At 39.2% G+C, this 23,682-nt stretch overlaps 1 protein-coding gene across 1 annotated transcript in view; it reads right to left on the bottom strand.

Moving 5' to 3' along the window:
* Positions 1-23,682, bottom strand: part of LOC149231421 (P-loop containing nucleoside triphosphate hydrolases superfamily protein) — a 128,324-nt gene that overhangs the window by 93,437 nt on the left and 11,205 nt on the right. Inside the window, exon 4 of the mRNA XM_089381635.1 lies at positions 3,729-3,909. Coding sequence (XP_089237761.1) covers positions 3,729-3,909 — 181 coding nt within the window. The remainder of the gene's footprint in view (positions 1-3,728; positions 3,910-23,682) is intronic.

Below are 23,682 nucleotides of genomic sequence, written 5' to 3'. Positions count from 1 at the left end.
GGTTGATGATGAGATTGACCTTTCATCTCCTTATTGAGCATTTTAGATTTTGCAGTCGAGTCCCTTGTCTTACTTTGTGAACTAGATTCACCTTCAATAGATTCATGAAAACCAAGACCAATTTTGATAGCAGGAGACCTTTGACTATTAAGAATATCATCCAAGACTTTAGTACTATCTTGAAATCGTAACAATTTATCGTTTTCTTCTAATTTATCTTTTAGAAAATTTACCTCAACTTGATGTTGCTCTTCCTTTTCAAAATACTGCTTCTTCACGTTTTCTTCAGCATTTCTTTCTTCTTCCAACTGACGTCTTAGTTCAAGAACTTCATTTTCATGAGCTTGGAGTAGTTCTTTATTCTACTTCTTTGATTCTTCAAGATCTTTTTTTAGCGAGCGGATCGTGGCTTCAAGACTTTCTTAGTAACTAGATCTATCTCTGAGTTTCTTGATGGTTGTGCTTCTTTCATTGACTTCATCTCTTAGTGATGTTACTTCATCCTGCAACTTTTGATATTTGTCCTTGAATAACTTCCTTACCTTGTTTCCTTCCTCTAGTTGAGCTTTTAGTTTGGCAGCTTCTTCTTTGAAGACACATTCCCTTTTGTTCAATAGATCTTGTTGATCTCTAATTTTGTCTGTAAGCCTTTTAAATTCTGCCTCTATTTGATATCTTTCTTGCTCACCCATAAAAGCAAATTCAGTTGTTTCACTATCACTTTCATCTTTTCCAAATGGATAGATAGCTGGAACATCAGAGGATAAAAAATTCATACCTGATAGTTCATCTTCATTCTGAAATGATTCTGAATCTGAAGTGCTTCTTCCACATAATCCCCAATCGATTCTCCCACTGTCATAGTTCTTCTAAGATGTCTTCTTCTGCTTAGGCGCTTTCTTCTTAAGCTTCTTTCCCATTGTTCCATGGATCTCCTTCAAGCGATCAAGCTTCTACAAAAGGACCTGCTCTGATACCAACTGTTGGAAATAATACTGAGAAGGGGGGGGCTGAATCAGTGTTATTAAGTCAATAAAACTTTTTCATTTCCATACTCTGATTCATATATGCTGCTTCAGTTAAGAATACCCGCGTATATTCAGTAAACTTATGATTCAGTTAATTGATCTTCAATGAGTGCATTAGAATCTTATTAACCATATTAACAGTAAACAGGTGCAGTAAAATAAAACAGATCATCACACATAAGCCACACACATGAACACCATGATATAAGGTGGAAACCCAATGTGGAAGAAAACCACCTGTTGCAAGTCATTTCAATCTTCTTCTTAATAAGAAAATCCTTTTACAAAAGTTCTGTACTAGTGCAGTCCTTTACCAGTACGCATGCTACTACCTGCAGAGAGCTACAACCCTCTCTCGTTCTCCAGTCTCTCCTGGAAGGGAGCTACAACCACCATAGTTCTTGTACTAGCCGATCCATTTACTAATACGCAGGCTGCTACCTGCTACAATGCTCCAAAGTTTTCAACTGCTACTAGAAGGGAGCTACCACCCCCTTAGCTCTTGTACTAGCTAAGATACTAGTACGTAGACGCCGGCCTACAATCTTCTCTCCTCCAGGTACCACGTTTCATACATTTTCATACTGGATACTCCTGAAGCACAACACATAATTTGGAAGGCCACGTTTCATCCAATTTTCATACTGGACCCATTAATATCATTGAAGCACATAACCAATCAATCTTCTGAATCACCCAAACACCACATCAATACATATACAAGGATAATATGTGAGTTAGCAACCAGATCTAGTCCATCAGATCACATAAAGGTAAGTCATTAAGAAATTGATCCATTCAACCATCAATACTGAAGCTAAACATAATCATGTTGTTATCAGAACTCAATACTAGTAACCAGACATAAATTATGCACCGAGAACCCTGCAGAATAGTCAAAGGCAGTTAAAACAAATTTCATGCAGGGTCCGCAACTTCACCAATAGACATCTGCGAACATCCGCGCCTGTGCTGCTTTCTGATATGCGGGTATCCGCACCTGCACAGTCTTCTTTTTTGCGGGTATCCGCACCTGCACTGTGTCGCTCCTGCGGTCCTGCGGCTAGATCTGCACCTACACACTCTTCTGCTCTGCGGGTATCCGCACCTGCACTGTGTCGCACCTGCGGTCCTGTGGGTATAGATAGTTTTTCAGTCTTCAAGCCTACCCCAGACTATCAGATCTACAGATCTGATCATGCACCATGGAGATCTCGACCCATTCAGATCTAGCTATCACTCAAATCTAGCTATCACTCACCAACCGATCACAAGTATTTCAGATCTAGCTCACCTTAAGATATTCAACCCATAAGTGTACAGCCAAATGATCTCCTTTCCTTTTTATAGCCTTAGGCCTTTCACAATACCACGAACCAAAAACCATAACAATTCAATACCATGGACCCAATACTTGGGATCAACACTTTTGGATGCAATACCACGGACCAAAACCATAGGATCAAAAACTGTTGGACTAATACCATGAACCAATCATGAAAGTGCGTGATATTTTTTCTACATGAAAGAAACTTTTCTCTGCATGAAAGTGCGTGAACTTTTCTCTACATGAAAGAAACTTTTCTCTGCATGAAAGTGCGTGAACTTTTCACCATATGAAGGAAACTTTTCTCTGCATGAAAGTGCGTGAACTTGAAAATAACTTTGCTGCACTATAATTTATCATCTGTGTGATTTGCCATCAAGGACAACACTTGTCTCATAATGCCAACACAAGAATCCCATCCACTAAAGCGACTCAGTGCTTAACGTAACCCTTCAGAGCCACTTTAACCAGCTTTGAATCACTCACAGTCTCCCCAACAGCTGCAAGTCATCACAACCCTGCTGGATCCTTGTGAGGTAAGATGTCACGGTCTCAGATCAGCTCATTTTGAGGTTGTTTAATTTCTCCCGCAACACCATTTTTCTATTGTCATTTGAACTCTGATAGAGAACAGTCAGAGCCCCACATCTGTCGTCCAATGTCCTTCCCTATTATGTGAGGAATTATGGGATCCCTCACACCATCCAAAATTATGCAGCTCGCTTTCATCTCTTTAACCTTATGCTCCATTGCAAGGTTTGGATCTGCAGGACCCTGCACGTCTCTACTTACTAGATCCCAGATACCATTTATCTTTAGAATCACGGTAATTTCCTAGAGGCCAAGATCCTTGGGCAGAATTCACTCGGAATGGAGATATTCTTCTTTCTGGTCCAAAAGCTTTCTATATCAATAGCAATTGCCCTCTGAGGGCAGTGCAAAATATTAATTCACGTGCTTGGAATCAGCTAATTAGGTTTATAGATTAAAATGAAAAAGTAGATAAGTCCAAAATGCCTAAATGGCCAAAATGTTTTCTCAATACTCATACTAAATATCTTCAAGGTGGATACAATGATACATAAATATCAGATTCATGAAATAAAATCTTCAGTCGTTAGGCTATCCAAATAACTTTAAAAAGGGAAAAACAACCATGTCAAAAACATATGACACTGTAACATAGGGAAAAAATTAGACAAGGCCAAAACAGAAAATAAAATCAGCATATTTCATGAAATAAAATCTTCAGTTTTTAGGCTGTCCACATAACCTTAAAAAGGGAAAAACAACCATGTCAAAAACATATGATGCTGTAACATAGGGAAAAAATTAGACAAGGCCAAAACAGAAAATGAAATCAGCATATTCACCTGGAAGACCTCGAAGAATGATGACAAACCGATCAGGACGAGTTGCTCGGCCTGGCTGCCTAAAAATATTGATAGCATCCACTACTTTTGGCTTGTCTTCTTGAACTTGCTTGGGTGGGAAAAGCTGACCTGCTTCTACATACTGTTTGAATGGTGGCATGTGATGCATGACATGAGATCCCTGCAGATAAAATAACCAAGGAAATAGCCATCAACTATTTTGACATCGATATAATGCAAAGGTATGAATTCCACTCGCATATTCAAGCTTTGTTCAAGATAGCAGTGGTCAATAAATAATAAATTTATAATGAATGAAAACAAATTACATTGTAATAAACAGTCTGACATGGCATGTTATTGAGTCTATTTTAATCTATTTCCATACGATAATTAATAACGTTGAACGATTGTACAGCAAGTGTATGTAATCAATCAAACATTGGACTTCTTCCCCAAATGCATGGGCTTGAAGTGAAACTAAAAAAGGCGAGAAAAGCAAGAATATCAAGCTACGAGGAGAGAAAGGAAATCAAGGCAGCCCTTTGTTCTGTGATAGCACACAGCAGTTGACAAGGACCCACAATTTTGCTTCTATGGAAATCAGCCTACCAGGCTAGAGCTTTATTGTCTAGTGTTCATCAGTAGACTGCATGTCCATTAGCCTACAGGAATATCTATGAAGGATTGTAGCAATATGTTTACATTCTATAATCTAAGAAGACAAACTATAAGTTCTGAGATGCATAAAAATTATGTTATGGTCAAAACAGTACCAAATCTTTCACAACAGCAGGCTGCCAGACAAGGCGAGGAAGTCCAGTCCAGTCCAATCCAGACTCCAAACAGTTCAAATGAGAAGTTGACTGAGGCAAGAAAGGTGAGTAAATCTAGTTGTACGACAGAATTAGCGTTTAGGTAGTTTGGGGTTTCTGTTTTCTTGTTTTTTCCCAACCCTAGGCCCCACCAGTAGGCTGAAACATCACATGATGCAGACTAGGCCAAGTCATTCATTTTGGGTCTGATTAAGCCAGGACCCAGGTTAGACACTAACTTGGCTCTAACTCTGACCAGCTTTTCCAAAAAACTAGTCTGACTCAGCCTAGTTTGATAAAACTAGTTACAATAGTAGCTCAGCTTACAAAGGCTTCAATTAGTGCAGGAAATATCTAATGAGAATGAACCAACAGAAAACTCATTGGAAACGGTTGCAGTATTTCTTGCCACAACAGGAGCATAGATGTTTCTGTGAATCTTACAGCTTATTGTGTTGTCTGCATAATACAACCAGCTTTTGCAACTGCTTGTTTATGTGAGCAGTTGTATATAAAATTATAAAAAGATTATGCAAAGCACAAATAGAACCACCGTCACCATGTGTCAATTGGTCCATGCGTATATTCATTAGTGCACAGCAGGTAGATATGGCATCTATTGTCTGTGAAACTCTCATTTTGAAACAGACCCCCTAGTGCAAGTAGTCTTGCTTGTTGAGTCTGAGACCGTATGTCAAGCAAATACTGTCATAATGGAGCTTTCAAGTCTCTTATCCTCCCATTAGGCAGGACTTTATTCAGTGTTGCTGCATCCTGAGAATGATGACACCTAAGAAGTTCCAAGAGAGCCTCTATGGCTCCATGTCATATCATGGCTTCAGCACTAGATGCAGCACCCCATTCCTGAACAAGGAGGGTATTTAAATTTTAAGCCACCTACAGCAGTTGTCTCTGAACTAGAAGGGTGCATTCTTACCAAGAAAGTAGCAGGTACCCTCAAATAGGCTGTGAATTCCTGAGGGATATGGCCTACTGGAAGGTCAACCTGTAGAATCACTTTTGATAGCTCATAATCACCACCTACTTTGGCAATGGATTTTTGAATCAAATGTATAAACCTTGTTGTTGAGGAGCTGGAAGTAGTTCCACAGTAGTCATTTTTCTGTCGACATTTCGAGTCTAAATCAAGACCCATCGTCAGGACAAAATCCGAGAAGAAGATATAAAACGAAGCGATAAATAAATACAAGAGAGAGCTCAAATAAATGGCCGACAATATGTGGTCAAAAAAGGAGGAATGCTACCAGTCGATGAAGGCAGAAAGTGACCTTGTGATATAAAATGGAAACTAAATAATATTTGAAAGAATGCTTTAAGGCGATGGATGGAAATAAAAAGTTTATTAATTAATACATTTTTTATATTTTTTTAGTTAATAGTTAATATTATTAATGTTTATTATGTTATTGAATATTAAAATGATAATGTTGTATTAAAATTATCAACATAACATTAATAATATTAATATACCATTAATAATAATAATATTGATTAATATTAATATTATTAATGTTTATGTTATTAATATTATTAATGCTATTGTTAAAAGTAATATCAACATTTTTATTAGTTATTTTAATTTTATTAATGTTCATTTATGTTAGTGATGTTAAATTAAAATGATTAATGTAATAATAATAATATCAATCTTGTTGAGAAATCTAGGGCATGGATAGTTAAAAGATTTCTCAGCTTGATAATTGCTTGTGATATATTTTTACTTCTTAGTTTACAGTCTTTTCTTTGTTATGTTATTATTGTGTTCTTTTCATCAAGACAATTAACAGTATGCACAATAAAAGACAAGTGCCACAGAATGTAGCCTTCTCAGCCGGGCCAAAACCTCTCACCTCTTGAGAGGAAAACCCGATCAAAATTCTTCTTCTAGATCTTCAATTGACGAGTACCAAGACCATGACACAGACCCTTGAATCTAGTATCCTCACAAGAACCCTGCTAACTATCCTTGATGCTCTGCCTCTTCCTTCAACTTCCTTCTTGATCTGGAACTGCTCTCCTCGACTATTTTTAGAGAAACTAGGTCTCTATCCTTCACACTGCTTCTTCTCGGCTTCCCTAGAGAATCTTGGTCTCTAGGTCTTCACTGGTCTCTTCCAAAGAAACTCAGTCTCTAGATCTCGGTCACCCAAAAGAATCCTTCTCTTGCTACCCCAGAAGAAAACCCCCCTTTGCTTGCCCAGAAGAAACTTTTCTTCGTTGCCCCAGAAGAAACCCTTCCTTCATACTACCTAGAAGAATCTCTTTCTTCGTAGATCCAGAAGAATCTCTCTTCGATATGCCCAGAAGAAACCTTCTTGTCCTTCCTTCGCACTTCTCTTTGCAGCTCCTTCGCACTCCTTCTTTACCCTTTCTTCGCACTTCTTCTTTACCGAAAGCTTGTCGAGTTTCTTGCTTCTAATGGAGGTCGAGTTAGGCTATATATACACTTCCACACATGTCCTTTGGGCCGACATGATCACTTGAAGTTAGGCCGACTTCTTCTAGCAGCTTCTTCCATTGTTGTAGGCTGACTTGAAAAGGATAAGTGACAAGGTCTTGGAGGATACTTTACATAGACAAATTGACCTTTTACAAAGTGTAACATGACTTCATTACATGACAATGACTCTAACATTTTATGACTAGATGACAAATAAATCCTAAATACTCCCAATGGGAGTCTTGACTCAAAAAAACAAAATCCCTTGCTCATGAAACCCATGCAACAAGTTAATATAATAAATTTATTTTTCTTTACATCACATTGCATAAAATCATAATTACATGTCATTATGAAGACCGAACCTAGTTACACTTTTCAACACTCACTCTTAACAAGGGAGGTATTCATAATGGTACTTGGATTTTCTCAATCAAAGAATTTCTCATAAGAAGAATTTGGATTGGTAACTCATTTGTATAGCATCATATAAACCAACGTTGTTACATAGAAAGGCTTTGACTAAGAGCTCCTTATCTCCACAAGATCTGAGCTCAATGTTGGCGAGACTAATGATTTATAGACACACTCATCATTGTCTCTCTCAGAACATATCCTGCCTGAGTTCTTTTAGGATATGTTCCATGAGGACGATCCTTATGTTGGATTCCCCAGTCCTCAAAGAATATCGATCCTTGTTAAAATTGGCAACTAGGGCCAAACTCCACATGGGTCATCTTATTTATGACAATTGATATTTTTTTTGGAACTCTCTCCGAGAGGTGTAATATTGATCTAAAGATCATCTGATTCCAACATGTCCAAATGAAGATATGAATTTATTTATATTATGGACAAATTGTCAAGAAAATCAGGCATTCAAACCCCCATCTCATCCTCAACGTTGCATATAAAAGAAGGAGACCTCAAATCATTTAAATCATCATCTCATCTCACATCTCTCTCTCTGCTCTTATGATTGGGTATGCATATCTGGGCAGCTTTCTCTCACACGTGCAAAGGAAGAAGGAAGAATTTCTATTTGACTGCGTTGACCAGCGTTGACTGAGTTGCATGGAAGTTGTTTGACTGCGTTGACCTGTTTTGACTTCGGTATGGGTGAGGTATCTTTGTCCTAGCAAGCCGCAAATCTGGGCACTCAAGGTAATCTGATCTCTCCTTTGACCAACATTGACTGTCATAAGGATGACCGCAGAGTTGACTTTCGTTGACCAATTTTGACAAGACTTTTTGGGACTATTTTAGGTTGATTAGACCTACTATTGGAGACCAAAGTTGATTGGGTTTGACCAAGCTGAATAGAGGAAGAATTCTACCCTATTTGACCAACATTGACTTTTTTGGTTAGGGCTTTTTGTTGCTGTCATAAATTATTAGATTTGTAAATTGTACTATCTCTCTCCATTGAACTATTGAAGAATATAAGAAGAATTGATCGAGGGTTTCCCCACATTGGGGTTCGTCCCTGGTTGGTGCCACATCTTATGTCCTCTTGTCTTGGCTTGTCTTCTACTATTTATGTTTATGCTCTATCTGCATTTTACTACCATGTTGATGTGATTGCTAAACTAGATATTGATATTGGGCTAGTAAAGAAATTGAAGTAAAATTGCTCTTAAGCATAGAACATACCATTGTTACCTAAAATTAACATGGTATCGAAGGTGAGGTGATGACAAAAAAGCCCAAGCAAGAGTGAAAGAGCAATCACCAAAGACAGTTGGACAAGGACAAAAGGCTCAATGGGTTCCTCATCCCACTTCCCGGCTAAAAACAAGCTTCGTGAAAAATCTAACTATCATGGATGGAAGATATCTTTTGATTTGACCTTGGAAGAACAAGAAGTGTTGGATTATGTGAAGGGTAAAATCCATGAGCCTCCTTCAAATGCACCAGTTGTTGCGAAGACCAAGTACAATAGGACTGAAGTCAAAGCAAAAAAGATTATCACAGATTCCATTGACAAGCGTCTAGTGGCCTACATCTCCAAATTGAAGACCTCCAAGGAGATCTACGACAGGTTGATCAACATGTTCAAGGTTAGTGATGCTAATCAAATTTTATTTCTCAAAAATAAGTTGAAGGATATTAAGAAGGGTAAGGATGAGGATATTCAATCCTACTTCTTAAGGATCATTGAGATGAAGAATGATCTACTTTCGATTGGAGAGGTCATCCCTGACAGGGAAATTACTATCACTACCCTTGGAGGACTTCCACCCAAGTGGTATATATTTAGAACCACTATTCTTAATAATGATCGAATTCCAGGGTTTGAAGAATTGATGTCGAGATGCATTCAAAAAGAAAGAAGAATGGTGGAGCAAGAAATGCCTTCTAATAGAAGCAACCCCACTGCATTCTTCGCTCATGCCAAAAGGAGAAATAATGCAGGGTCTAAAGGTCATTTCAATGGAAAGCCTAGATCTAAGGGAGGAAGGAAGGACAAGTGCTTTGTTTGCAATAAGTTTGGCCACTATGCAAGGGAGTGTCCAAATATAAGGGACACATCACATGATGATGATCACAATCATTCTAGGGGCAACTTCAACCACAACGATCAACGGAATGACAGGTACACTGGCAAAGGAGAAAGGAATGTGGGACATCAAGAAAATGGCCAACCCTCCAAGAGAGCAAGGAACTCTAGGTATGAAGAATCAAATGTTGTTAACAATAAGCAAAAGGAGTACCATCTTATATCATCCCTCTCCACTACCTCTCCACCGAACACTTTAGGGAATTGGCTAATTAATAGTGGCGCCTCAAGGCACTTCACCGAATACAAGGAAGCTCTCTAATCTGATAGAGAAGGAGACAAACTTGGAGATTATCCTTGGAGACGATGCCACCTATCCCGTGAAGGGAGTAGGGAATGTTACCCTTCAATTCAATCAAGGTAACACTTCATTTACAAGAAGTATTATATGTACTTGATCTCAAGAAGAACCTGGTGTCCATTTCAACAATGGAAGACAAAGGATACAAGGTGCCATTCATCGATGGAAAGGTACATGTTTGGAAAAGAAATTTTAAAGATGCTTTTACTCTTGGGTTCAGGGTTGACACTTTATATCAAGTTGGAGGAAGTCCACTAGGAGCCATGTCTTGCGACACATCTCTACAAGCTGAACTATGGCACCGAAGGTTTGCCCATCTTCATTATAAGGCTCTACCCGATGTGAGACAGATGGTGACAGGCATGCCCAAGTTCAAAGTAGAGCATGAAGGTGTATGTCCTAGATGTGCCGAAGGAAATCTTACAAGGGGACCATTCCCCTCAAGTAATAGCAAGACCATAGATATATTGCAATTGATCCACTCCGACATATCTAGTATGATGCCCATAAACTCTTTGGGAGGATACTTATATTATCTCACCTTTACGGATGATTATTCTCGCAAGACCTAGATCTACTTCTTGAAAAAGAAGGATGAAGTGTTCACCTGGTTCCGTCACTTCAAAGCCTTGATCGAAAACCAATCCGAGAAGAAAATCAAGATATTGAGGACTGATAATGGGACTGAGTACGAATCCAATGAATTCCATGATTATTGCAGAGAAGCTAGCATTAAGAGGGAGACTACAACACCATACACTCCCGAGCAAAATGGTGTAGTTGAAAGGAAGAATCGTACTATTGTAGAAGTTGTTCGTGCCATGCTTCATGATCAAGGGCTTCCGAAGTTCTTATGGGTTGAAACTGCAAATATCGTTGTGTATGTTCAAAACCGATGTCCTCATCAAGCATTGGACTCCAAGACTCCCAAAGAAGTGTTCACTGGTAAGAAACCCGATGTCTCTCATTTTAGAATTTTTGGAAGTCCCGTATATTTTCATGTGCCGAAAGAGAAAAGAAGCAAATTGGGTGCATCAAGGAAGAAAGGAATCTTTGTGGGCTATAGTGAAAATTCTAAGGGTTATAGAATTTATGTGGTTGGTCAAAGGGAAGTTGAGATAAGCCATGATGTCACATTCGATAAAGATATGGCCCTCAGCAAGATCAACAACCTTCCTATCCTAAGGAAGGACAAAGAAGCTGACACCGGAAAACAGGGTGCAAAAGAAGATGAAACGATGTCGAATGTTGATGAACCTATGGATCCTATTGATCCTCCTCCTCAAGAGCCCTCCTCCTCCAAGAGGAGACCCTCATGGTTTAGGGAGACTCTCGAAGATGCCAAGAGACATATTGCACCAAGGGTGATTTCCGTGAAAGCAAGAAGCCTAACCGGTATCAAGAATACTTAACCGTCACGAGCACTATTATTCAAAATGAGCCTTCATCATTCGAAGAAGTCGTGAAGCAACAAGTATGGAAGGATGCTATGAATGAAGAATACGAGTCAATTATGAAGAATGATGTTTGGGATGTGGTTCCTAGACCCAGGACAAATCGGTTGTCACCTCTAAGTGGCTCTACAAAATCAAGCATGGAGCTGATGGGAGTGCAGAAAAGTTCAAAAGAAGATGAAACGATGTCGAATGTTGATGAACCTATGGATCCTATTGATCCTCCTCCTCAAGAGCCCTCCTCCTCCTCCAAGAGGAGACCCTCATGGTTTAGGGAGACTCTCGAAGATGCCGAGAGACATATTGCACCAAGGGTGACTTTCTGTGAAAGCAAGAAGCCTAACTGGTATCAAGGATACTTGATCGTCATGAGCACTATTATTCAAAATGAGCCTTCATCATTCGAAGAAGTCGTGAAGCAACAAGTATGGAAGGATGTTATGAATGAAGAATACGAGTCAATTATGAAGAATGATGTTTGGGATGTGGTTCCTAGACCCAGGACAAATCGGTTGTCACCTCTAAGTGGCTCTACAAAATCAAGCATGGAGCTGACGGAAGTGCAGAAAAGTTCAAGGCTCGCTTTGTTGCTCAAGGCCTCTCTCAAAAGGAAGGTGTAGATTATGATGAGATATTTGCACATGTTGCCCGATACACCACCATCCGCTCGATCATAGCCCTTGCTACCTCGCAAGGATGGAACCTACATCAGATGGACGTCAAGACCACTTTCTTGCATGGTTTGATCAAAGAGGAAGTCTGTGTGGAACAACCTGAGGGGTTTGAGGTTCACGACCAGAAATCTCATGTATGCAAGTTGAAGAAAGCTCTCTATGGTTTGAAGCAAGGACCCCAGGCTTGGTAAGAGAGGATTGATAGCTATCTGATGAAGCTGAGATTCACTAGAAGTGAAGTCGATCCGAATCTTTACTGGTACTTTATGTGGACAAACTCTTTCTAGCAGGTGCATACCCTCTCATTCACAAATGTAAGAAGGAGTTGGCTTCTGAATTTGAGAAGAAGGACCTATGATTGATGCACTACTTCCTAGGGTTGGAGGTCTAGCAAAAGCCAGGTGAAATTTTCCTATCTCAAGGAAAATATGTTGAGAAGATATTGGAAAGATTTGGGATGGTGGACTGCAAGCTTGTGACTACCCCGATCGAACTTTAAGAAGTTATGTGGTAGTGTTGCCGGACCTGAATTGGGAAATGCTTCTGAGTATCGTCAACTCATAGGAGCACTAATGTTCTTGGTGAACTCTCGTCCGCACATATGTTTTGCAGTCAACACGTTGAGCCAATATATGGTTGAGCCTCATCATATACATTGGATTGGTGCCAAGAATCTTCTGAGATATCTTCGAGGCACAATCACTCATGGACTAAGATACACTGCCAGAAATGCAAGTCTGCATGATCATTATGATGTTGATTGGACTAGCAGTGTGGTGGATCGCAAGAGCACTTATGGATGTTGTTTTTCTTTGGGTTCTTCGATGTCCTGGATGAGCAAAAAGCAGAAATCAATTGCCTTGAGCACCACTGAGGTCGAATACAAAGTTGCTAGTATGGCCTCCTGTGAAGTTTTCTAGTTGAGGAAGCCCTTCAGTGCGCTGTCTAGACATGTGCTAGATACCACCGTGATCCTCTGTGACAACCAGAGTGGGATTCGATTATCAAAGAATCCTGTGTTTCATGATCGGTCCAAGCATATAGATATCAGGTACCACTTTATCCGGGATATGGTACAATGAGGAGCACTAAGGCTCCATCACATTGAGACTGATGAGTAGGTCGCTGATATTTTGATAAAGCACCTGGGAAAGGTCAAGTTCTTGGCCTTCCAAGAACGACTTGGAGTCATGGAGAGACCCTCTTATGAGGGTCCTATATGATATGGACATTGAGCTCTGGGAGCTCCGAGAGGCTTGGGGTACTTCTTGGAGCGATGAGCAACCATAGGGTGAGTGGTTCAGCCTTCCCCTATGATACCTCTGGTGACATGTAGGCAGGATGAGTGGTTCATCCTTCTCTGCTGAGATATCTTACCCATGCAGTCTGGGACTCATGGGCAGTACCTCTCATCTGGCCAATGAATAGGGAAATGAGGATAGGGACCATAGTACTACCAATGGACACATCGTGTACGGATGACCGATATTGATTTGGGATCAATTGGAACTAACTTCGGGTCAGTAAGAGTGGTATAAGACACTCTCTTTTGATTGGAACTAACTTCGGGTCAATAAGAGTGGTATGAGACACTCTCTTTTATCTAGGACTGACTTTGGGTTAGTAGAGAATCGTATGATACATTCTCGATCACTTCTTCTTCCTCATAGTTCAGCAGAGCAATGCATTGACGACAGAGATAGTACAGATTGGTAGATGGATTAGTAGATGGAGTTATCCCTAGTTGAAAGGGAGTGTTAAAATTGGCAACTAGGGCCAAACTCCACATGGGTCATCTTATTTATGACAATTGATATTTTTCTTGGATTCCTCTCTTCGACAGGTGTAGGATTGATCTAAAGTTCATTTGATTCTGACATGTACAAATGAAGATATGAATTTATTTATGTCGTAGTCTAACTAACCGGAGGAATTGCCCAGAAAGTTATGGAAATTCCGGTCATATTTGGAGAAAATCCGGCAAGGAATTTTGTAAATCCAAGTTATTGTTGTTAAACTTCAAAATTTTAGGTGTCCTAAATGTTTTTGATGGTGCTGAATCCATTTCCACCATCAAAAACACCATTCAAACACTGTCTCTACAAGACTTTTTTAAATTTTTTTACCCTGATTCTAGCCACTTTTGGTCGTCCGGGCAATTCCTCCGCCTCGTTAGACGACTCCTTTATTTATATTATGGACAAATTGTTAAGGTCGACCAACAAGCAAAACAGAGATTCAAACCCCCATCTCATCCTCAACGTTGCATATAAAAGAAGGAGACCTCAAGTCATTTTCATCATCATCTCATCTCACATCTCTCTCTCTCTGCTCTTGTGATTGGGTACGCATATCTGGGCAGCTTTCTCTCACATGTGCGAAGGAAGAAGGACGAATTTCTATTACACTGTGTTGACCAACGTTGACCTATTTTCACTTCGGTTTGGGTGAGGTATCTTTGTCCTAGCAGGCCGCAGATTTGGGCACTAAAATCAAGGCAATTTGACCTCTCCTTTGACCAATGTTGATTATCCTAGGGCTGGCCACAAAGTTGACTTTCGTTGACCAATTTTGCCTGGACCTTTTCGGACTATTTTGGGTTGATTAGACCTACTGTTGGAGACTAAAGTTGATTGGGTTTAACTGCGCTGAATAGAGGAAGAATTTTGCCATGTTTGACCAGCGTTGACTTTTCTGGTTAGGGTTTTTTGTTGATGACATATATTATTAGATTTGTAAATTGTACTATCTCTCTCTCTATTGAACTATTGAAGAATATAAGAAGAATTGATCCAGGGTTTCCCCACATTGGGGTTTGTCCCTAGTTGGTGCCACATCTTGTGTCCTCTTGTCTTGGCTTGTCTTCTATTGTTTATGTTTATGTTCTATCTACATTTTACTACCATGTTGATGTGATTGCTAAACTGGATATTGATATTGGGCTAATAAAGAAATTGAAGTAAAGTTGCTCTTAAGCATAGAACATACCATTGTTAACTAAAATTAACAGTCCTCCATGACTACTCTTTCACGGGATGCCCATCTCATCCCCAAAGAGTATCAGATGCGAAATGATTACCCACTCCTCCATTCTGACTATCCCAGGTGAAGACCAAAATGTCATGTCTATCTCTCCCTCTCACATAGGGAGGACATATTCCAATAAAGGAATGTACTCATTCCTACTGAAAAAGGAATGTACCTAAGCTCCCTCTCGGCTTAGGAATTTCCAAGCTTCTTCCAAGTAAGAAACTTCTCTTTCAGGCTCCCTCTTAACTAGGGACCAATAGCAGCTCCTCATGTGGAACAACCAGCTGCCTAAAGAACTCCTCTTTTTTCGATGTCATCAATTTCTTTTGTCATGGAGTCTTCATCGTTCAGGGACTTCTTCATAGGGCATATAGACCATACAGCACTTTCATCCATGAGTTAGTCATATCCTCATCTCATCATAAAGTGATCCACCAGGTTTTCCATCTTATTTTTGCTTTATGTGATTTTGCCTTCATGCCATATTTTCCGAAAGGATCTTACATCCTTCAATATGGTCTACTTGGAAGTCATCCACAGATCTTCTCTTAGGCAATCCTACATAAGCCCATCCAGATATTGGTTCAAAAATAAGAAATGAACACTTAAATCAAACATTACCTTTGTGATGGTTTTTCATCATGACATCTTCCTGTAGGTATCAACATCCCATATATAGATTGACACATTCTTCAAAGATACTCATTGTCAAGGGTCTCTATCTTTTTCTGAATTCCATCAGAGTATTCATATCTTTCTGGGAGATATTTTACTCAAATCTTCTTGGTCTTTCGATGTTGAATGCCTTCTACCTTTGTTGCATATTATCACGATCTCTTCCTCTCTTTGCACACTTCATTCCCAGAAGCTTCCAATCTAAGTTCCTTAATTGTAGACAGCTTCCTCATGATTCATATGAGAACATATTATGTTGATTTCATCTAGTGTGACTTATGCCTTTCTACAATCTTTCGGAGGAGGAGATCTCTTCTTCTCTTGATCATATTTCCCGAGATCGAAATAGTGATCCATATTATCTGCAACCATATGACATGACTTTCATAATAATCTATGTAAGCATACATACCTCATCTTTCCTTCGATCATCCAAACTTCCTGTAGCAGCTTCATTTGCACGAAAGAACTTTCTGCTTTCTCATTATGTCATCACACCATCATTTCTTGAATCCCACGAGTTGGGATTGCTGATGAAACTCTTGCTTCCTTTCTAGATCGGTGAATCCCTCGATGAAGATTTCATCAAAAGAAACTTTTTAAGGATCTTTCATAACCTCACCTGGCAAACGTTTCCTTATTGACTATTGTATGATGATCCTAGCAATGATAACCTCTACTTATTTTTATGAGGTTTCCAAGAGCTCCCATTCTTTGTAAATAGGATTTCCTTCAAACATTATTTCTGCTACTCATGTCACGAGCTCTTAACTTCTAATGCTTCTATTAGAATGTTATTTTCTAAGTTGTTGTATCATATCTTATTTACATTGCTTCCTATCTATAAATTACAAGTGAAAAGTACATCTAGTGAAGAAGATCATCTCAGTCATAGTACAGATCTTTTTGCTTCTTCCTTGTTAAGCTTCTTTGTCTTAGGTTCTTTCACTTCCTTAATATGGGCTTCTTCCCTGTCCCTCTTGTGTTTAGTAGGACAATCTCTTCTATAATGCCCAAGTTTCTAACAACCATAGCATATTTCCTTAGCCATGTTCTTCTTCTTTTTCTTTGGAGGATCAAACATTACAAATTTCCCTTTTCTTCTTGACATTGATTGATCCCTTCTATCTGAGTTCTTGTTACTTTCTCTCTTCAGCCTATCTTCTTCTGCCTTGCAGAGAGACCATAATTTGATAAATGGGATAGCTTCCTCTTCACTAGTAGATATGAGGCTACCTTGCTCATCAATCAATGCATTTAGAATAAAGGAGATCATTTCGTTATCAGATACCATCTCTCCTAGATCCTGCAATTGTCCTTTTATTTGAGATGCTTTTGAAAGACACAATGATATCCCTTCATCCTTTCACACCTTCAATCTATATAGATCAGAACTAAGTGTTATGATCTTTTCTATCGTGCTCTTAGAGAAAAGTTCTATTAGTTTATCATATATTATTTCTTTAGATGTCTCCAGCTCAGCTACATAGGAAATGAGTGGATCTTTGATAGACTCCTTTATAATCTTTTGAGCCTTGAGATCCCTTTCCATGTATTCAGAGAATGCTTGTTCTTCGAATGGCTTGGAGACCTTTCCATGAACATGGTCAATGACTTCATTTTACTTCGAGGACTATTTCTATCCTTCTTTTCCATGCAAGGTAGTTTGATATTCCAACCATCTTTTGGTTCTCCTTGAAACATGAAGTCATTTTCACTAGATTAGATGATACTAAAAGGTACTTACTTGAGAAGATAGGATCTTCAACTTGATGATGAACTTGTTGCTTCGAATGATCTCTTTCAAGTGAGATCCTTGCTTCAATAGAGAGAAGATTGCCTTTCAATCCAACCTTCCTTGGATTTGAAGAGCTTCCACTTCTTTGGTGATGTATGTTTTCTAGATTGCTTCTAGGGTTTCGGTCTTTCTGCCAAATTCCCCTTTGTAGATGATTTCAAGACTCTTCTTGGTGTAGATTTCTTCGATTTAGGGTTTTGATGATCTTGCCCTAGGTAGCCCTTGAATCTACTATGATCCTTCTTTGATGCTTGATGTCTTGTGTGTCAACTTTCTTTTGAATGCCCCTTTTTTACTTCAGCACCTAAGCTCTGATTCCATGTTCGAAAAACTAGGGCATGGATAGTTAAAAGATTTCTCTGCTTGATAATTGCCTGTGATATACTTTTACTTCTTAGTTTATTATTTTCTTCGTTATGTTATTGTTGTGTTCTTTTCATCAAGAAATTACCAATATGCACAATAAAAGACAAGTGACACAGTATGTAGGCTTCTCAGCCAGGGCCAAAACCTCTCACCTCTTGAGAGGAAAACCCGATCAAAATTCTTCTTCTAGATCTCCAATTGACGAGTACCAGGACCATGACACAGACCCTTGACTCTAGTATCCTCACAAGAACCCTACCACTATCCTTTATGCTTTTCAACTTCCATTCGACTTCCTTCTTGATCTAGAACTGCTCTCCTCAGCTCTTTCTAGAGAAACTTGGTCTCTATCCTTCACACTGCTTCTTCTAGACTTCCCTAGAGAATCTCGGTCTCTAGGTCTTCATTGGTCTCTTCTAGAGAAACTCGGTCACCTAGAAGAATCCTTCTCTTGCTACCCCAGAAGAAAACCCTCCTTCGCTTGCCCAAAAGAAACTTTTCTTCGCTACACCAAAGAATCTCTTTCGCTGCCCCAGAAGAAACCCTTCCTTTGCACTGCCCAGAAGAATATCTTTCTTCGTTGATCCAGAAGAATCTCTCTTCGATATGCCCAAAAGAAACCTTCTTGTCCTTCCTTCGCACTTCTCTTTGCAGCTCCTCCTTCGCATTCCTTCTTTACCACCATTTCTATGCACTTCTTCTTTACCGAAAGCTTGTCGAGTTTCTTGCTTCTAATGGAGGCCGAGTTAGGCTATATAGTATATATACACTTCCACAAATGTCCTTTGGGCCGACATGATCACTTGAAGTTAGCCCGACTTTTTCTGGCAAGTTCTTCCATCGTAGTAGGCCGACTTGAAGAGGATAAGTGACAAAGTCTTGGAGGATACTTTACATAGACAAATTTGACTTTTACAAAGTGTAACATGACTTCATTACATGACAATAACATTTTATGACTAGATGACAAATAAATCATAAGGACTCTCAATGGGAGTCTTGACTCCAAAAAAAAAATCCCTTGCTCATGAAACCCATGAAACAAGTTAATATAATAAATTTATTTTTCTTCTTTACATCACATTACGTACAATCATAATTACATGTCATTATGAAGACCAAACCTAGTTACACTTTTCAACAAATATAACATTAATAATATTAACTATTAACTATTATTAATATTATTAAAGTTTTTAAGGTTATTAATATCAGTGTTGAAAATATTGGTATCGGCAAAGGTCCAGAAAACATCTTATCAACAATATCGATGAAAATATCAGCAAATTTCGGCAAGCATAAAAAAATGCATAATATATTCATTTTTTTCAGATTTCTAAACATATAAAGCAATAACAACATGAACTAAACACATTGGCACATAAATATGAAGAAAGCACTGATATATATAATGTCAAATAGAAATGATGCATCAAACTTCAAAGGCAATATCAAATCCTGTTGATCCCTAATAATTGTCCAATCAAGGACTCAAATAACATCACATATCCTGCTAATCCCTGATAATTGTCCAATCAAGGACTCAAATAACATCACATATCCTGCTAATCCCTGATAATTGTCCAATCAAGGACTCAAACAAAATAACATCACATATATAAAACTTTAAAAGTATTTCATCATCATGAGTTATAAACTTATATGTAGCAAAAGTTGCAAAACAAATAAAACTAACAGCTATCTATCTGAGACCATTGGCCTCTCCCTAGCAGCTTTCTTTCTGTCTTGTTCAGCAATTGCTTCAAGAGCTTTTTGTATAACCTCTGCACTAGAAACCATACAAGGCATTACATCGGCATCATGTGCAGGGAGTCTAACCAAATGGTATTGCAATCGTGTAACCCCTCCTGACATCTTGGTCCCACACAATTTGCATGACATATATGTCCGATTTGCCCCACCAATATCCTCCCCATACTCCCAAAATGGGTCCAAGGCTTTTGGCATATTTGACATTTGTAGTGAACTAATTCAAACCTAGGGCGCAAGAAAAAACAAAAAATTGGCATTAAACCCCCCAACACAAAAAATAATAAGTAATAACCACCTCATTTAAAAAAAATTACTACATTATTTGCATTTTGCAATGTGAATGAAAAATGGCAATAAGAAGGTGCATAAGAAAGTTGAAAAAAATGAAGCTTGTTGTCCAAATATGGAGAAAACATGGCATTGGCTCATTGGCATGAAAATCATAGCAAATGGAAAAAAACCAAAGAAACAAAATGTTGGTAGGAAAAAAGCAAAGCAAGCATAACCCTAAATCTATGAAAAAATCATTAACATAGGGGTTTTTAAGAACATACATGTTAATGGAAGAAATGAAGTTTGTCTCACTGTTCTTCAATCTTTTATCCACAAAAAATCTTAGTTGGTGGTGATAATTGTTGTTTGATCCTCAAACCCTCCTTGACAACCACCACAAAACTCTTCCCCTTCCTTCTCCAACACTCAGAAACAGAAATGAAGAAAAAAAAACAATTTTCCCTTTTTCTAGCCGTGGCATAACACGCCCGACGATATTTTCTGTCGTCTCGTGATATTTTGCCGAGATATCGGCAATATCTCGAAAATATCGCGATATTTTTGGGGGCCAAAATATCACGATATTTTCGACATATCGCGATATTTCTGATATTTGGCGATATATCACCAATATTATCATCACTGATTAACATTATTAATGCAGTGATTTTTTTTAATTATTATAAGTTGTTGATAGTCGATGTTATTAATTTAAGGGGAGAGAAAGAAACGATAAGGAGGGGAAAAGCAAAGGAGGAGGATTAGTTGTTACGAGTGTGGCACTGTGCGAGCAGGGGGGTCCAACTTCTGCGAACTTCTATCCCTCTGTCTCTATTGAGGTTGTTGGGGTGCTTTATGATTTCCAGAGCTTTACGAATCTTCCTCTTGTAGTAATGGTTTTCTTCAGAGATTATTTCCATGTCTTCTAGGCAAACATGGTGAATAGTCTTTGAGGAATGTTCGGCAAGTGCAGAGGTTTTGATCCTTCCATTCCTGATGTCTGCTCTATGTTCCTTAAGTCTGATCTTGAAGGATCTTCCTGTCTCTCCAATGTAACATTTGCCACACGAACAATTGACCTTATATACGCCTTTTTGCTGGGATTGATCCAGGTTGTCTTTGACAGATATCATCTTCTGCTGGATAGTATTCAAGGGCTTAAATAAAATTGGTATGCCCTTATTTCTGAGCACCCTAGCTAATTTATCAGTGACACCTTACATGTAAGGGAGATAAGCTCTATCACCTGGGGATTGGGAGCTTGAAGCGGAGGACTTTGTTAAGGATCTAGATCTGGCTTTCATGATAGCTATGTTGATGTCTTTGTTCTTGTAGCCTGTGTTCAAGAAAACAGTTCTCAAATATTCCATTTGATTCCCAACATGTTCTTTATCTGATATTTCTATTGCTCTGGTGAAGAGAGTGTTGAGTACTCCCATATTCTGCACTAGATTGTAATGTGAATCGGCATGGAGGTTGTTATCTGTGTGCGCCTTCTTTCTATAAACTTTGTGCCCTAACGATCCATCACTTTTTCTTGTAAGAAGAATATCAAGGAATGGAATGCAGTTGTTTTCCTCAGTCTCCAAGGTAAATTTAATGTCATCAGAAATGTTGTTAAGGTGGTTAAGGAAGTTATTTATAAACCTTGATAAAGCACCAAAGGAACTATTCAACAGAATCATCACCAAATGCATTAGAAGGTTGCCCATTGTGCAAAACTATCCCCGTCACAACATTAAGTACTAATGCCTTAGTTTCACCATCTTTCCCAGAGATCGGTGCCTCTAATGAGCTCCATGGTGCAGCAAACAACTTCTAAGCAAATTGTATCGGCCCTCAAATATGAAGACTGCTAAGATTAGGTCCTCGTATATTCGATGGGAAATGAGCTAGTCCATCAAGAATGTCAAATATTCCATATGGTTCATCTGCTCTAAAAAATGCTAGTGTCAAACTTTACAATCAAACCAAGGGAAATTGATCATCTTTCATCTCCAACTATAAGTGCTAGTGAAATATGTATAATTGACAAAGTACAATCCAGGGGATGGAGCTCTACAGCTCTCACACTTTTCTCAAGCAGTAAAGTTTCCATTCTTGCTTTCTTTTTCCCCGAGCTTCTAACCATCTCAGCTGTCAAACACGGGATCCTCTCAGCATTAATCCTGTCCTGTCGTAGTTTGAGATGGACATTGACATTGTTATCCAAATGAGGGCATTCAAATCCCAGGATGAATTTACAGGTGGCACTTCATCATCTCGACAAATTGCCTCCAGCCAAATTGCGAGGTGTTTACAAGATGGATGGTGGTCCAAGGCAGATATTCAATCTTAGCATGAGTTGTCCAAGGTTGTGTCCTTTCCAAGAAAATATTGCGAGGTGTTTACAGGATGGATGGCATTCCAAGGCAGATATTCAATCTGAGCGCGAGTTGTCCAAGGTTGTTTCCTTTCCAAGCAAAGATAATAGCACAGAGGAGACAAGCTCTCATTCTAGTTCTTAGGCAGTAGTTATCCCTGAGACTCAGCCAGACTCCCTTTCGTCCAAGCCTTCTAGGCCTCTTTCAAAACCCCATGGTTCCAAAAGCTTTGTCTAAGCCAAAGTTTTGTGTCAGAGCAAAACGAGATAAAGTTTGGATGGTCATTGTTAAGGATATCGAGTTTAAGGACATCCCGAACTTGTTGGAAACTGCTCTGGAAGGAAGATTTTGTGGTAACGTAAGACAGTGTGAAAGGCAGCTCTAATGGCATGAGTTTCAAACAACTGGATGCCAGCCTTGGGTTACATGCCGGTTGTCCAAATATTTGTTCACAGTAGGATATGCTTTCAATTCCAGCTGTGGGTGGACTGTAATAAGACCAAGGAGAAGGACTTGGCTTGGAGGTCATCAGGGAAAGTCCTAAAAACATGGTTGGTGGATTTTGACCTTGCTCGTGAACAAATCCTCTGTGCAACAAATTTGGGTTATATTGTCAGGCCTTCCCCTTGTCTTCTGGGCAGAGGAGGCGGAGGCCCTTCACACCATTGGCAAGAAGATTGGTAGATTTATTTCTCTGGACCCTAATTGGTCTGTTTTGGTTGATAGGTGTTCGGCCTGGATTCTGGTTGAAGTAGATATCAGAGTTTGAGGCCATTGAATTTGTTTACAATGAAAAAGTTTGGACCCAGAAGATCAATTACTAGAAAACCCCATTTTGTTGTTTCAATTGTCATGAAGTTGAACATGTTCAGGCCCAATGCTCAGAGTTGAGGGCCCCCATTCTGAGGAGAAAGAGAATTTGGAAACAAGTCAGACGCAGCTCTGAACCAGAGGGTACATTTTCGGATAATCAGAAAGGTCGTGTCAGGCCGGAGTTTATTCTTAAGGTTCAACCATAGGTTCAGGTCAACGTTGTGCCTCCTCCTGGTAAGATTAAGTCCCCTTTGGCCTCTTCTCCGATTTTGTTTCTTCATATGAATACTTCAGTTTTGATGGATTGCCTTATAATTCACCCTTCTCCTCCGCCCACCCTCTCCAGCCCTTGCCCCTTCTATTCTGATCCTATCTCCCCCTTTCATCTTCAGATTTTCTGGCCTCCCTTGAAGAGGTTTAGATTGTAGTGAATATGCCAGAGCACTCAAATTTTTTCTACTCTTTCAGGCCTAGGGTTGAACTGAAGTAAGCCTATCCATCAAAAGGACTGGCTTCGGAACTACCAATCTCAAATGCAATAGGTCAAAAATCCCACCTTCTTAAAGCATAGCAAAAAGCACTACAGGAGATTAAAAGG

This window comes from Pinus tabuliformis, chromosome J (assembly GCF_031772625.1).
Source record: "Pinus tabuliformis cultivar Carrire ecotype Pingquan chromosome J, CPIR1, whole genome shotgun sequence".
NCBI lineage: Eukaryota > Viridiplantae > Streptophyta > Pinopsida > Pinales > Pinaceae > Pinus > Pinus tabuliformis.
The sequence above is the reverse complement of the archived record's forward strand: the minus strand, read 5'-3'. Positions and strand labels throughout refer to the sequence as shown.